We start from the raw sequence: 18,313 nt of genomic DNA, 5'->3' as shown, positions 1-18,313 counted from the left end.
AACACAATACACAGACCCACTACAGACACGGACTTCACTCTCTCTTGCCAACACTCCGTCCAGCCAGCTGTAGGTTATGCGCTCCTCCCGAAAGCAACTGACCTCTCTCTCTCTCTTTCTTGATGGCCGAATTAATAAGTCCCCGTTTCCTCTGTGTTAAACCTAAAAGGCACAGGTTCGAATCCTGGTCAGGCCAGGTGCATTTATCATAGGTAATTTCCTTTGGGTGTACGTTATTTCTAAGGATGAGTGAATTTGGTATTTAGGGGTATCTGTCAATGGCTTTAATATTTGGGATACACACATTTTATATATATACTGTATAAATAATACAGGCCTATATAAAATGTGTGTACATGTGTATATATATTTATCTATCTATATGTATACATTATATATATTATATATATATATATACACGCGCACACGTATATGTCTGTGTGCGTATGTATAAGATTAGCTGACACTGAAATGTTACTTCATACACTAACTAGACTTTTTTTTTGTAGAATATAGAATGTGGTAATTATAGAGGCATTGCAACTGAGTCAGTTGTTACGTTCAGTCTGCTTTTAGTTAACAAGCGGGAAAAACTGACAGACCTCCGAAATGAACAAGCAAGCATTGAAAAAGAAGGATGTTGCACAAACAAATTTTTGTGTTAAGTCATACTGTGCAGCATTGCGTGGATTTAGGAATCCTCTTCTGATGGCTTTTGCTGATCACGAGAAGGTATTTGACAGCCTCCACAGACCAGAATAGTATAAAATAGAATATGAAATTTTGGTCAAAGGCCAAGCACTGGAATCTATGATGTCACTCAGCGCTGGAAGGGAAATACAGTTAAGAGGTTTAAGGGTGCAACAGGAGGAAAACCTCGCAGCTGCACTATGAAACAACTGTTAGGAGAGGGTGGAAAGTAAGATGGAAAAACGAGAATATGAAAGGAGGCATACTGAAAGGGATGGAAGGGGTTCCAGCTAGGGGGCCGAAGGGACGCTGCAAAGAACCTTAAGTAATGCCTACAGTGCACCATATGAGGTGCACTAATGGCACTACCCACCTAATACAGAATCGACAGCAAAGCAATGTGAAGTGCGCTGAGGACATATTGCACAAGAGCTATATTGTTGAGAGCAATTAAAAAATGTTATGATAGGAGTGAAGCTTGCGTTTGATTACTGTTATCTGGGGAGCGACTGGTTTGGTGTAAAAGTTGGTATGAGAGAAGGTTATGTTGTGGCATGTGCCCATGGCTGTATGGATAAAGTAGTGTACGAAATCAGAGAAAGGAAGGAATACTAAGTTGTGGGATCATAAAATGGATCACGAGTGGAATGCGCCATAGTTGGTGTTTGCAGTGATACAGCAATAGCGGGGTTTGTGAGGAGGAACTACACAGACTAGTGAAAGAATTTGTTCACATTTGCAAGAGGGGATGTTGACAGTGGAAGTAAGTGTAAAGTTGTGAGCATAAAATGAAACAAAAATAATGTAGCAGAGAATATCAATATGAATGATCAAAAAAAGGAGAGGTGATGGTCACGTAACTAAGTAATTATAATGGATAATTGGGTGATGAGAAAAGACGTGATCACAGAACAGAGAAAAGAGAATGGCGAAAGGGTATTTGCAAAAGACTAATAATAGCCTTGAAGTGTCCATGGAAGCGAAGATGGGAGTGTAATAAGAGATTGTTGAGCCAACTATCTTTTATGGGAGTGAAGTGTGGATGTTAGATGCGAATAAAAAAGAAAGGTTGAATTTGTTGAGATGAAATTCTTGCAGAGTCTTCTTCTTTTTAATATGCTTTTTTCCCATTTTTGTATGGGGTAAGCACGATGCCTTCTTTTGAAGGACTTTTGATTTGGCTTTGGGGTAGACCGTAGTCTTGATCGGCTGCCCTGCCTGACATCTCTTAGACCCCGGTAGCGTATGGTACATATATCATACCAGACCCAACGCCCTTTCTCCCAGCAGCGAGAAGTTGTTGCGCGGGTAGGTTGACAGTTCGAGACGTGTGAGATGTTTGTTATGTTTTTAGATGTTGGAGTGGCTTTGTTTTGTGTGTGTATTTAGTCTGTAACACCCATTTGCTTTTTAAGCAAACCTAATCGTGCACAGTATCTTCCAAAAAAAGAAGTAAGAAGGAGAGAATTATAAATCCAAATGTTTTGAGATGGTGTGGTCCTAAGGAAAGAATGGAAGACTATAAGTTGGTCAAAAAGGATGTATAATTTATAAGTGTTAGGAAGAGGAGAGGAAGACCTAGACAGCACAAGACTAGATAGATGGGATGAAAGAGATTCTGGAATGAATGGGCAGCAGTATTCAGAAGACTGAGAATGCTACAGAACAGTCAATACAGTTATATTTCTGTGATCAGGTGGTCAGCAGCCTCACCTCACTAAATTAAACCTTGATGGGAGGAAACATTTTAAGCTCATTTTCTAAAGACAAGTTGAAAACAGGAAGGCTAACATCTGGAATAACCTACACTTGATTTCTCTCTCTATCTCTCCACACACACACACACACATATATACATATATGTACATATTAAACAAATATATATATAATATATATATGTATATATGTATATATATATGTATGTATATATAATACACATATATACATATATGTATATATAATAAAAATATATATATATATATATATATATATATATATATATATAATAATGTATGTATATATATATATATATATATATATATATATATATATATATATATATATATATATATATATATATATATATATATATATATAATATATATATATATATATATATAAAACAGCCAGTGGCACACATCAGCGAGCAGGTGGACCATGGAAATGTACTACTCTCAGCATAACTCTTTATTTCCAACATTTCGTAATAAATAACTTTATTACATCATCAGGGAATCTGTCAAATAATGAATAAAATTACTTTAAAAATGTTCTACAAATCAATAAAATTCATAAAATACAGTATTGTATTCTAACTGTGCTGTATTTTATGAATTTCGTTGATATTTAGAACATTTTGAAAGTCATTTTATTCATTATTTAACAGATTCCCTGATGATATAATAAAGTTATTTATTACGAAACATTGGAAATAAAGAATTATGCTGAGATTAGTACATTTCCGTGGTCCATCTTCGCGCTGATATATATATATATATATATATTATATATATATATATATATATATATATATATATATATATATATGTGTGTGTGTGTGTGTGTGTGTGTGTGTGTGTGTGTGTTGTTACAGTAAGACTGTGAAACCCAGGACCAATTCACTTGGGAACATTTGATCCTCGAGGGGCTAGTACTAAACACGGCAAAAACACATTTGATCCCCGAGGACTAGTACTAAACACGGTGAAACACATTTGATCCCCAAAGGCTAGTACTAAACATGGTGAAACACGTTTGATCCCCGAGGGTTGGTACAATACTAAACACGGCGAAACAGTGTGGATGATTTTATATATATATATATATATATATATATATATATATATATACGAGTATTCTGTATATATATATATAATGGACTAACTACGGCGCTCTAACAAAGCGTTTGGGCATTTACCGACCCTCGTCAGCAGGTCACCAGCGTCATTAGCAGACCCATACAGCATGCTCCCCCAGCATGTTTTGATTCGAGTACTCCCAGACACTCCTAGTGAGAGCGCGAATCGAGCATGGACGCGGACATTTCTAGCCACGTACAAATTACCGCGAACCTCTCGGAGGCAGACACCTCTCTCTCACAACCCCCTCCTGCGCGCACCTCCACGCCGGTACCTGCACCCCACACAATGACCCCTCTGATGAACCAACCAAAGATGGCCCTTAACATAAGGCTGCCGCCATTAACCAGGGAAAACGCAGCGTCCTGGTTCTACAGGGCTGAGGGGCAGTTCAGGGTAGCAGGCCTAACGGACGAGATGTTAAAGGCCGACATCACCATCAGTGCCCTCCCGGAGGAGATTTACAGGAAGGTCGCCCTGTGGTTATTGACGACATCGGTCGCCACCACCTTCCAGGAACTAAAATCCACTCTTGTTGCTCCCTGCTCCCTGCTGGTCTCCGAGAGAGCTGCCCACGCCCTCAACCCCCAGCAGGAGGGAAACCTCTTGGAAACATGGCATGCCCTCCAGGACCTCCTCCTCCTCCTCCCCCCCAACACTGACAGCAATGGCAAGCGCAAAGAAATCAGCCTGTTGAGGGAGATATTCCTGCGGCAGCTCCTGCTGGAGGTCCATGGACAGATCACGGATGCATATACCCTGCCGATCGAGGACCTGATCAGGGTAGTGCAGCAGCTGACGGATACCACGAAGGCAGCCAAGTGGGCGACCAAGCCCGCACACTCCACCAACTGCCTCCTGCCAGAGGACCCCACCACAGAGCCCGTCAATGTCAACGAACAGAAAAGGCCGTCCCACCAGCAGAAGAGGGAGAACTGCCCGGAGATGTGAAGCCCCCTGCCTTTTCTTCCCTTCAAAAAACAGAGGCAGCGGTGGCCAACTGCACAGGCCGCCATGGCAGCAGCAGCAGAAAAACCCAGGGGCCCCTTACTTGGAGGGTTCTATGTCCGTGACACCATCTCCAGCAGGATGATGTTGGTCGACACTGGAGCCGTGTGTTCAGTGTTCCCGCCTTCAGGAGAGGGCCGCAGACGCCTGCTGGACCCAACTGCCTACCTGATGGCCGCGAACGGGTCCCCCATCCTCTCCTACGGCACGAAGCTCCTGTTGATCTCCATCCTTGGCTGGAGGTACAGCTGGGAATTCATCATCGCTGACGTCAAGACCCCACTCCTAGGGGTGGACTTCCTCGCCCACTTCGGACTGGCAGTCGACGTCGGCCGCAAACGCCTGCTGGACACCGACTCCTGCCAGTTCCTGCCTTTGTCGCCGGGCCCCAAGGAGCCCGCCATCTGTTCTGTCGCTCCCCACCAATACGGTTCCTCCTGAAGGAGTTCTTAGAGGTCTTCAAACCTGATATCCTCCAGATGCCCAGGGCTCCTGCAAAACACGGGATATGCCACTACATCAAAACGAAGGGCCCCAAAAAGTCCCCGCTCAACGCGTTCTCTATAATGAGCATCCAGTTTTCTGCGGTGCCTTCACATCACCCTGGGGTCGGCGAAATCACGTGTTGACCACCATATTTGTAAATTATATATTTTATTGTCTTTCTGAATGATCATGCTTATATACATGTAAAGAAGTATTTTTGTAACACGTCAGACATTATTAATCACTATGTTTTCTATATGAACTTATCCTGTTTTTGTATAGAAATAGTTTGACCTCAGGTCACCTGTAAATCTTTGTACCTGCGGTCTCTGTGATGTACGCAGACGTCCGCAAGCCACTTCATCAATAAATCAGTAGTACTTGTCTCCCTGCTCATTATTTCACACCTCTTCACAACTGCATCTGTTGTTCCTCTTCCTGGATCCATTTCCCAGATTTTCATGGTGTGAGACATTAGCTTTATTCCTCTGTAGTTTGCACAATCCTGGATGTCACCCTTCTCTTTATAGATAGGCACAATAAAGCTTTCTCTCCATTCTTTTGGTATCTTTTCCTGACTGTAAATTTTCTTTGCTAGGTCCCACAGCATGTCGATTCCTTCTTCTTCCAGGCTCTTCCACACCTCTGCAGGAATTCCATCTGGTCCTATTGCTTTACCATTTTTCATCTTTAGTGCCTTCTTTACTTCCTTCCTGCTAATAGTATGTCTCATACCAAGGTTCTGGAATCCATCTTCAAAGAATTTTCTGGATATATATATATATATATATATATATATATATATATATATATATATATATATATATATATATATATATATATATATATATATATATATATATATATATATATATATATATATATATATGACTTTACATCACTGTGATTCATATACAAGCATTAAGTTACAAACGTCTTTAACATCCAATTCACTCTACCTCGGAAATAATATATTTTAATATGTGTTACACCAAAGGGGAAATATTTAGTTGATAATAAGTTCGTCGTCCCGTGGGCTCGAACCAACGAAAGACAAGAACTCAGGACTACAGTGATGCCTTTACCCACACGGCCAACAAGTGAGGTATAAGTTGATACCGGCTCCCACCTACAAATCCCCGTCGAACCCAGGTAATGGCGTCACTGTAGTCCTGAGTTCTTGTCTTTTGTTGGTTCAAGCCCACGGGACGACAAACTTATTATCAACTAAAAAATTCCACTTCGGTAACATATATGAAAATATATTATTTCTGAGGTAGAGTGAATTGATATATTAAAGGAGATTTATATATATATATACTATATATATGTGATAGTCATATATACGGCTGCGTATATATATATAACGTTGGTCAGCATATCATTTAAGGTGGGTCGATATCGACTCTAAATACAAATACCTGAGTTTGGGGGATTTGTAGGTGGAGCTGGTATCAACTTATACCTCACTTGTGAATCATGGTTGGGTAAAGGCGTCACTGATAGTCCTGAGTTCTTGACCACCTTGGTTCTGTCGGGAGAGAACTTATTAGCAGCTAAAAATTCCCCTTCTTTTAAATATATTAAAATATATTATTTCTATGATGGTGATTGATAGTTTATATATATATATATATATATATATATTATATATATATATATTATAACGTTGAGTCATAAATATCATTTAACATAAAAATCACTATGCCTTGGGAATGCCTTACACCCAAGGGGAATCATAACTGATAAGTGCTTCACCACGGGCCAGAATTTGAATCATGGTTTAGAAACAACGATAGACAGTGACTTTGACCACCTGTCTGTCAAGAGAATATGTAAAATTCAGATTCTGCTTTTAGAATCTATATATATCACCCATCTCCACTATGATGGCTGACTGAGAAGTTTGGAGCACTTGGCTAATTATGACTCTTTAGTGGGTGTTTTCAGTCAACGACACAGAACTAGGCTTGCAATCATAAGGAATTGATTGATCCTAACATTTTGCCACCAAAAATTTTAGATGATCAATATCTGGAGGTGTTATCTATACACTGGTTCTACATAGTTCGGTTTTCTTCCACCAGGCGGGCGCTGCAGAACCTTGGGGCCATCTTGAACACCCTGGGAACTGGGCAAGTTGAAAAGGCTTCTTGCAGTTTATTTTTTTTTTTTTTAGTTCCATATATCAATCAAGTTACAATGCGCAGATTACAACTGCCAAAATGGGCACTGGAATTCTTCAAGAGAAAATGGAATAACATTCCACTGGTAAACACTGCTTAATGGAATTTATTGCCCCAAAATTTGTGCCCCAAAAATTTTGTGGCAGTCAGATATATGTTCTGTTAGTAGATACATTTTCTGTATTAACGTGTCTTATATTTTCAGCATATTATTGTAGCACATCAGTGTAGTGGCTAAATTTTTTATATCAGAACATCAATATATTTTATATGCCACATAACACAGAGTAAGAAAGATTTCGCTCGTTAAATTCTTGGTAGTAAGTAGGCCTATAGGTATTACATTATACTTTTTTAAATAGTTGTGTCTAAAACATGTTAAAGTACTCCAATGCATAAGGACACCTGCTGTATTTTGTCATCATTAAGAATTATCTGCAGTTTGTAGCCTTGAGGGATACTGTTTATACCTTCAGTTTTTCAGTTAAAGACGTGCAGAAGCTCACCAACATGCATATCACCAACGTGGTTTCTCAACGAAATACTGAAACGTCACAATTTCACACTCGGATAATCTGTCCAGGACGACGTAAATACAACGTAGAAAAAAAACTTGTGGTTTTGGATTCAAAGGTAAAAATAGCTTACTTTATTGTATTTGAAACAAACCTTGGTTTAAATTATGTTTTCGTCAAAAGATATGTCTCATGGATTGGTGATTGCAAGAAAGTAAATTTCGGTAGCCTAGGTTAGACCTATGCCTTCAAACTATTCAATTGGTAAGCGCTATATCATTAAAACCCTTTTCCAAGTACAACATATTTTCTAATATATATAAAAAATAATTTGTGTACGTTAAAACTTATCGAATCATCATGCTAAGGAAATATAGCCAATACGGATGGTAACAGGAGGAAAAGGATCTTCGACAAGCAAACGTTAGACCTATGCTCCTTGATTCGACTGATATTTATATTGTTTTATCCTTCTTTCGAGAACAAGTGTATTCCAGAAAGGTGAAAAATACTGTTTCATTGCATTCCTTATCTGGCAATTCTCAAGTACCGTTCCAAAGCCCTACAACAGAAAGAAATTAATTTGCTGCTCCCGGATGTTCGTTGGTTTGTTCACAAGAGGCTCTCTAATATTTGAGATACATAAAGAAGTAATGCAAAATTCTTTACATCCACTACAATAAACATACCAATAATGCTTTGAAATATATTGCACAGTATTAACTTACCGGTAATAAAATAACATTTTAATAATTAAAAAAGAAGAAAAAGGCAATCTGCTGCTTTAGTGTTTTTCCTCAACTTTATTATAATGTTGGACCGGGAGTTCTAAATAATGTCGACCTGAGGTCACATGCCTGGCAGCCGGGAGGGAGATTGCCACTCCTTGTTAATGATGCTCTATGTTTGCCACCAGTTGACCCAGCTCTACCCTTTTTTATTCTACACCTTCATATGGCAAAAAGGAGAACGATGAATATATATACACACATACTTACTCATACAATGGAGCTGCAGCTCGCGAATTCAGTCGTTGGCGTTCAGGGAAAAGGTGCTATAACATTTCAAGTTTCACCGCTGCTTCGTTGCCTTTATAAGGCAGAAATGAGTATAGCCCTACAGCGAGTTGTCTTTGGAAAATGACCACTAATTAAAACCACTATAATAACAGTTGAAGTAAACCAAGACACTAAAATGGACGACCTACCCTGGCGATGGTTAGAATAAAACTATTAAACGAGAGAGAGAGAGAGAGAGAGAGAGAGAGAGAGAGAGAGAGAGAGAGAGAGAGAGAGAGAGAGAGAGAGAAGAAAGGAACAGACAAATTGGACAGTCAGGCAATAATCAGTTGAGCAGTCGTTCGGGTGTTTAACAATGGAACTGTTAATTTTATCATGATAGAGTCAAGACAGTTAGACTGCTCTCTTTTTGTATTTGTGCTTTATTCGAAAGTCTTTATTATCTATGGCTGTTTCGCATATTTTCGAATGATTTCTAAATTCTAAGGTGTCATTGCTCTTCGTCGGCCTTAGTAATAAACTTCAAATTATGTAGTTCCGTTTCCTGAACGTATGCGACTATACATACATGTATACACATATATGTATGTGTATATACACTCGTTATTTTCTAGTTGTAATATATGGTATGGGACATTTTTTCTCCCACCAGGTGTCCACAACTCTTCTCTATGAGCCCCTGCCTTACGAAGCATATAATTTTGTGCAGGTATAGAGTACCGCTCATCACCACCAGAGTTGCAATCTGCTTTAATTGACTGACCGGGCAGAGCAGATAAAGCTCAAGTATTGTGTTCATTTATCTTGCCTCGAGCCATCACAGGACGCATCTAGCTAAAAACGGACACGATCCAGACGACAGACTTAAATAGACCCAGCCGTTATCCAATAATGCCATGGCCCCCCTGATTAGCGACATAGCAAAGGGATTGCGACGTGTAAAAATAGAAAAAGGGTCATAATTTGTCACACGCCTAGAGAGGTGACGCCTCTCTCAAAAGCCTCCTGCGACAGGGATTGACGGCGGAAAAGAACATCCTATTGCGCAAGTGTTGCTGATAACGTTTTCGTTTCTCTATCTCTCTCTCACTCCACAAGAGTTCCGTTTAGCTTATCAACCATTTATATGTCAAATATTAAGATTTTTATCGATAGTCTTATTTTCTTGTCAAGCTCCTGCTAGAGGGAGGGTTGTACTGAGCATGTTTTGACAGTTATTTTAAAAAACCTGGATGACTGGGAATTGCAGTGACAAACTTCTTTTGTGTTAGAGGTTGCCTGATCGCAGTTTTGAAATAGCCGGCGATAATAAAATTTCGTCAATGGTGTTTTGAGGTTTCTAGACCTATCTATCAGTCCGTTAGTGGTCTGGGTTCTTGCTTTTAGGCTATTAGTGGCATAGTTTTTGGCTTGAAATGAAGATAATATATTAAGCATTTCATGCATCTCTTGTTGCAGTGGTTGGGTTTGCTCTGATAATTAGGGAAGTAGATGTGAATGTCAGGTGTTGTTGCCACTGGAGCTCAGAGCTAAACTGTAGCACAATAAACTTTCTGATTAGCAGATGGCGTATCATTTGTACGATTCTTTGTAGAATGAACTTGAAAACCTACTTTTAACCAGTGACAGAAATAAAGAAATCCTCTGTTGCTAGACGCAGAAAAACTTCTCCATTATTAGTACTGTAACAGCTTTTCCAATACCTCTCCAATATGAAAATGGGAAATGAAAAATTCTTTATTATTTAGACCCAACTTACAAGCTTCCTCGTCAGTGACGGGAAGTGCTTTCCAAGGTAACGCTGCAGTAGATAATTTCGAATACTAGTTTGTATTTGTTTCTTTCGAGGGCGAGCTTTCCTTTTCATTTCATTTTAAACACATTCTAAAATGCTGCCATAAAACCAGATATTGTTTTGCAAGGCTTTCTGCATCTGCAGAGATGGCGTCATTATCAGTGTCGTATGCTCCTGATCTTTTTGTTCAGGATGTCAACAGCTCCTGGGAATTTCTCGATTGGAAAAAAAATTGCTCAGCGGAGTGGTTTCTTTTTTCCCATGATACGCATGCGCGCACACACTTGTGCGTAAAATTCTCATGATAGAAATTTTATATATATATATATATATATATATATATATATATATATATATATATATATATATATATATATATATATATATAAACTTCCATCATGGGAATTAATACGTGTCAAAAGACATAAACCGATTACATGACTACGAAATAAGTTAAACAACTAAGTGCAAGATCTTTCACCTTTATTTTAGGCATTAAGAATACTTTCAGTTGTTACTTGTATCAATGAATGCAGATTCAAAAATGCTTTGCGGGAGGATATGATTACATCGTGTTATTCTATTGCTACGAGAGCAATGAATTCTCTGTGACTATTCAATAAGGTGTAGACAGGAGCATCTTTCTGTCAAATACTTGTAACTGAATGTTTGTTGATTTATTGATAATTAATTTCTGTACGTCTGGTCCACTTAAATATTTTCACAGCTGATGAAACAAGGAAAACAAAGGTGTTCTCAAGTAATTCTCTCCTCCTGTCAATTTCATTACAGGAAATCTTTACAGTTTTACTGCAACAGGTATATAAAATAGACCTATGGGAGGAACTAATAGTCCCGACTCCCAGTCAGTAAGTTTTGATATATGATTTTCAATTTACAAAATGATACATGTCAGATATGGCTTAACCGGATTGAATTAAAATTTGGAATTAACCTAATTGTGTATTTGCGATTGCAAGTTCGTATCTAATAGGAAATTCCATAAACGAATGCTCGGTACGTACACTGGGAGTGTAGGATAAAATACTCACAGACAAAATCCTCATAGGACAAAATCCTCATAGGACAAAATCCCCACAGAAAAATCCTCATAGGACAAAATCACCACAGACAAAATCCTCATAGGACAAAATCCCAACGGACAAAATCCCCATAGGATAAAATCCCCACAGGACAAAATCCCCATAGGATAAAATCCCCATAGAACAAAATCCCCATAGGATAAAATCCCCACAGGACAAAATCCCCATAGGATAAAATTCCCACAGGGCAAAATCCCCATAAGATAAAATTCCCACAGGACAAAAATCCCCATAGGATAAAATCCCCATATGACAAAATCCCCATAGGATAAAATCCCCCAGAACAAAATCCCCATAGGATAAAAATCCCACAGGACAAAAATCTCCATAGGATAAAACTCCCCACAGGGCAAAATCCCCATAAGATAAAATTCCCACAGGACAAAAATCCCCATAGGATAAAATCCCCATAGGACAAAATCCCCATAGGATAAAATCCCCATAAGGCAAAATCACCATAGGACAAAATCTCCATAGGACAAAATCCCCACAGGACAAAATCCCCATAGGACAAACTCCCCACAGGACAAAATCCCCATAGGATGAAATCACCACAGAAAAAAATCCCCTAGGTAAAAATCCTCATAGGACATAATCCCCAAAGGATAAAATCATATGACAAAATCCCCATAGGGCAAAATCATCATGGGATAAAATCACCACAGACAAAATCCTGATAGGACAAAATCCACGCAGGACAAAATCGCCATAGGATAAAATCCCCAGAAGAACAAAATCCCCACAGGACAAATTTCCCATAGGATAAAATCTTAGGATAAAATCATCACGGATAAAATCCCCAAAGGACAAAAACCCCACAGACAAAATCCCCATAGGACAAAATCCTCATCAGGACAAAATCCACAGGATAAAAATCCCCACAGACAAAATCCCCACAGACAAAATCCCCCTAGGATAAAATCCCCATAGAACAAAATCCCCTTAGAACAAAGTCACCACAGACAAAATCCCCATAGGATAAAATCCCCATGGGACAAAATCCCCATAGGACTAAAATCCTCACAGACAAAATCCCTGTAGGACAAAATCCCCATAGGACAAAATCCCCATAGGATAAAATGCCCATGGAACGAAATCCCCATAGGACATAATCCCCATAGGATAAAATCCCCATAGGACAAAATCCCCTTAGGATAAAGTCACCACAGACCAAATCTCCACAGACAAAATCCTCATAGGAAAAAATCCCCAAAGGACAAAAATCCCACAGGACAAATTCCCCACAGACAAAATCCCCATAGGACAAAATCCCCATAGGACAAATATCCACAGGACAAAATCCCCATAGGATAAAATCACCACAGAAAAATCCCCACAGGACAAAATCTCCATAGGACAAAATCCCCACAGGACAAAATCTCCATAGGACAAAATCCCCATAGGACAAAATCCCGGTAGGACAGAATCTCTGTAGGACAAAATCCCCTTAGGACAAAATCCCCATAGGACAAAATCCCCATAGGACAAAATGCCCATAGGATAAAATCCTCACAGGATAAAATCCCCTTAGGATAAAATCACCACAGGACGAAATGCCCATAGGACAAAATGCCCATAGGACAAAATCCTCATAGAACAAAATGCCCATAGGACAAACTCCGCAAAGGACAAAATCCCCACAGGACAAAATCCCTGTAGGATAAAATCCCCATAGGACAAAATCCCTATAGGATAAAATCCCCATAGGACAAAGCCCCCATAGGAAAAAATCCCCATGGGATTTAATCCCCATAGGACAAAATCCCTGTAATACAAAATCCCCACAAGACAAATTCCCCATAGGATAAAATCACCACAGGACAAAATGCTCTTAGGACAAAATCCCCATAGAAAAAATCCCCATAGGACAAACTCCCCAAAGGACAAAATCCCCATAGGACAAAATCCCCACAGGACAAAATCCACATAGGATGAAATCCCCATAGGACAAAATCCCTATAGGATAAAATCCCCATAGGACAAACTCCCTGTATGACAAAATCCCCATAGGATAACAACCCTGCAGGACAAACTCCCCATAGGACAAAATCCCCATAGGATAAAATCCCTACAGGACAAAATCCCCCCATAGGACAAAATCCCCATAGGACAAAATCCCCATAGGAAAAAATCTCCACAGAACAAAATCCCCATGGGGTAAAATCCCCACAGGACAAAATCCCCATGGGATAAAATCACCACAAACAAAATCCCCATAGGACAAAATCCCCATAGGACAAAATCCCAAAGGACAAAATCCGAGGCAAGGAGCAACACAAAATATTCATGGAAAAATTAGGCGACCTGGGAGCGGCCGATATCCACAGTCTATTTCGCTGATTCACTGAAAATTTGTCTGACGTTACTTTTCAATGGCTATTGTAGTTTAACAGGGGAAACATATCCTGCATTTTATTTTGTATAGTTCTGAAGAAATAAAATAAACTTGATGGTATAAATATACAGTTTATATTATTTCATTGTCTGTGTCACAGCATGTCATTTAGTTTTCAATTTCTTAGCCTTAATAAAAAAAACACCACACAAAATTCCACCCCTTTTATGCACAAGGGAACCATTTATCTACCCAGTCACCCTCGTAAAAATATTTGTGATGTTTTAATTTAATCAAAGGGAGGTTTGTCCTAATTTGCATTTAAACTGACTCTTTAAAAGAGGGAAAAGCATTTAGGTGATATATATAGTATATATATATATATATATATATATATATATATATATATATATATATATATATATGTATATATAAATGTATATACAAACGGACATTTATATATATATATAAATATAAATGTATATATACACATACATACGAACATACATTTATATACATATATATATATATATATATATATATATATATATATATATAAACTGTTGTAGGATGTGAAAATGAGACGTGAACATTACGTGGAATGGTTAACGTTTGCTTATAATGCAGCGCAGATTGGGGAAGGTGAAGAACAAGGAAAAAATGCCCCGAAGGTTCTTCGGCGCAATCTAGTTTTCTGTACAGCTGCTACAGTGTATAATCAAGACCAGCGTATAATGCTGTATGAGCCGCGGCCCATGGAACTTTAACCACGGCCCGGAGGTGGCTAACCTATATCGTTGCCAGAAGCACGATTATGGCTAACTTTAACCTTAAATAAAATAAAAACTATTGAGGCTAGAAGGCTGCAATTTGGTATGTTTGATGATTGGAGGGCGAATAATCAACATACCATTTTGCAGCCCTCTAGCCTCAGTAGTTTTTAAAATCTGAGGGCGGACAGAGAAAGTGCAGACAGAAATAAGTGCAGACAGGTAAAAGTGCAGATGGACAGACAAAACCGGCACAATAGTTTTCTTTTACAGAAAACTAAAAACTGCAGAAACTAGTGAGTTTGAAAGTCTTGGAAAGAGGAGACAGCAGGGAACATCATGTAAGCAAGAGAAAGGTTATGAGAATCAGTGGAAATATGGAAGACAGAGCAATGGATATTGACGTGAATGGTGGAAAAAGTAAGCTGCTGATTCTTATTGATATTTGGGAGTGAATATAATGGCTGACAGTAGGATGGAGAACTCCTCAGTCACAGATTAGTGGAAGCGGGTAAACAGGATGGACCAGAGTAACCTGAGGTGGTTTAGTCATGTGGAGAGATTGGAGATGATGGCACGTCCTCAGTATCCAGGAAGTGTGAGACTGCATGCAAGATAGAGAAGGATGACAGTGTTTAATGTGGGTTTGACAAGCTAGTGATGAGGTCTCTGTGTTGGTGTGTGAAGTGGCTAATGTTGTCGAAATTTTCGTGCAAAGATCTGCACGCACAAACCAGCACATATATATATATATATATATATATATATATATATATATATATATATATATATATATATATATATATACATACATACATATATATATACTGTATATATATACACATATATATATATATATATATATATATATATATATATATATATATATATATATATATACATATATATATATATATATATATATACTATATATATATATATATATATATATATATATATATATATATATATATATATATATATATATATATATATATATATATATATATATATATATATATATTTATATATATATGCTCTGGTAAGAGCCTCCTTCAGTATCATCAAACCGACAAATATATGATCCATAATTTCTAACGAAATACAATTTTCTCCTGTTAGATTATAATTAAGTAATATTTTCAATGGAGCTAAATGTCGAGTTGTAATTAAGTCTCTTTCTCTCTCTCTCTCTGTGTTGCGAAGTGCTAAATATATGATGGATGTCGGTCACAAATTTTCTCCCCTTTTATGCTAATGGAGGCATGCGCTTAGCGCGCGCGCGTGCTTGCCTATGTTTGTGCGTTCGGTGACATTTGTCTTTTGTGCCCGCCATTGGGACGCCCACGTACGGTACGCGTTCAGAAGACCTCCGAACCTTTTGAACGCTCATTTGAACTTTGCTGTGGCCACTTCTGCTGGACTTCTCTCGCTTTCTCTCTTTAAAGCTCTCGTTTTCTCTCTCTTTCGCTCTTTAAAGCTCTCTCTTTTCGCTGTAACTGTTATCATCCGTTTGGTGATTGTATTATGTCGTCTCTTTCTGTCCATTTCTGACTCGTTTTATAACGGTCACGACGCTGCTGCATGAACCCCGTAGCGCGAGTTCCACTAACAACACGTACCACCTTCACGTACTATGCATTATCGACCTGCATTGTGCAAGAGGTAAACAGTTATGACAATAAATCTATATTCTTTAATTAAAGCTCCTGAGAACTGAAATAAATAATAAATAATAATAATAATAATAATAATAATAATAATAATAATAATAATGCAAACGTAAAGAAATATGCCTCGACACCGTCTTTTCCTAGGGCGCTACGCCGCTACCTCAGCCTAGAGCAGCGTCAGGAGATAACGCTATCGTATCTTACTGACGTCACGGACTTCCTGTGGCTGCATTTTCGTTTCTGCCGGTCTGAGATAAAGAGAGAGAGAGACTTTCCTTTGAGAATGTCTACATTAAAATTCAGCCTATCAACTTTTTTATCTCTATTGACGAGGGACTCGGTTTTCACGAAGAGCGGAAATGGCCTAATATGGTATGTTGTTATGCATTATGAGGCGTGTCTCCCTGTTGCCTCCATCTTCACTATCATTAACATCACTATCATTGTTGTTGGTGATGCATTTTACTATTGTAATTAAGAAAAATAAAAGATATGAATATAAGAGAGTGCAGTATATGAATTACGGAGTAAAAGATGATCCAGTCAAAATCCTGTGTGTATATATATATATATATATTATATTATATATATATATATATATATATATATATATATATATATATATATATATATATATATATATTATATATATATGTATACATACATACATACATATATATTTAAATATATACTGTATATATATATATATATGTATATATATATATATATATATATATATATATATATATATATATATATATATGTTTGCATGTATGTATGTATAGTCCAGAAATGGAAAACAACAAGAGTGAAAGCAATTTTTCATGGGAGAGCCTGAATCTGCCCTTCTAGGATGATCGTGCTGAGTGATTTGGATACAAAAATAGGAGACAGAAGGAGATGGGATTGTTGGTATACATGAAGTTTCTGGATTAGATAAGAATGAGGAGATGGTGTTGTTGGTATACATGAAGTTTCTGGATTAGATAAGAATGAAGAGAGTCTACAGCATAGCAAATAGGCCTATAGAAGGCAGTTCTATTGTCCAGTGTTCAAGGTTTAGTTTTATGAAGATTTAAAAAAAATATAAATCATAGGAATTCGACAAATGAAAAAAAAATTACCATTGCCATACCTACTGAGAAGAGTTCATGGACTGAGTACCACCTCTTCAAGTATTTTAAGAATCAGTTATAAAACATCTGTGAACCAGTGTGTACCCTTGGAGGAAACTGACTTTAAAAGGATAGTCCTTTTACCTTTTATACACTGTAATACAACGAAATGGGTGATGGAATTTGTAATCTGAGAGGCGAGACCAGAGCCAGTGTTAACAACAGGTTCATTAAGTTTCATTTGATATAGCCTGATAAGGTGCACTATTAGGTTAGTCTTATCGGTAGTTTGTAACAATGCAAGGAGACTATACTGTAACTATAAGAAAAATTTAGAGTAACGTACAAGTCAAAACAACCATTGAAAGGCTACTTGCATGCAAATGTCAGTTTCAGAAATTATTTTTTTTATGAAAAAATATTCCATAGCAACAGGCCTTTAACACTCACCACAAAAATGTCAGTGTGGTAGACACTTTGGTCTATATAAATTAATGGCAGGCGTAGCCCTTTTCCTCTCTATATATGTTAGAAAAGGTAGATACCATATTTAAAGGCTTGACATTGGTCGTCGTAATTATAGAGGTGAAAAGTACTAATAATAAGTACGAGTACTAATTATTACTTACGAGGATGGAACGGTAGATGGCATGAAAGAGTTATTGAAAAGAGAGGCAACCACCAAGGACATTAAACGCGCTTTTGATTTATAAAGTAACGTTGTGGCCATTTTATGGCAAGGGTTCATCCACGATTCAGC

At 37.9% G+C, this 18,313-nt stretch overlaps 1 protein-coding gene across 1 annotated transcript in view; it reads right to left on the bottom strand.

The window, feature by feature from the left end:
- Positions 1-8,974, bottom strand: part of LOC136827970 (vesicular integral-membrane protein VIP36) — a 77,492-nt gene extending 68,518 nt beyond the window's left edge. Inside the window, exon 1 of the mRNA XM_067085549.1 lies at positions 8,742-8,974. Coding sequence (XP_066941650.1) covers positions 8,742-8,745 — 4 coding nt within the window. The 5' untranslated portion in view covers positions 8,746-8,974. The remainder of the gene's footprint in view (positions 1-8,741) is intronic.
- Positions 8,975-18,313: the final 9,339 nt, after the last annotated feature.

This window comes from Macrobrachium rosenbergii, chromosome 42 (genome assembly GCF_040412425.1).
Source record: "Macrobrachium rosenbergii isolate ZJJX-2024 chromosome 42, ASM4041242v1, whole genome shotgun sequence".
NCBI classification, from domain to species: domain Eukaryota; kingdom Metazoa; phylum Arthropoda; class Malacostraca; order Decapoda; family Palaemonidae; genus Macrobrachium; species Macrobrachium rosenbergii.
Note: the sequence above shows the minus strand (reverse complement) of the source record. Positions and strands in the feature narration are given on the sequence as shown.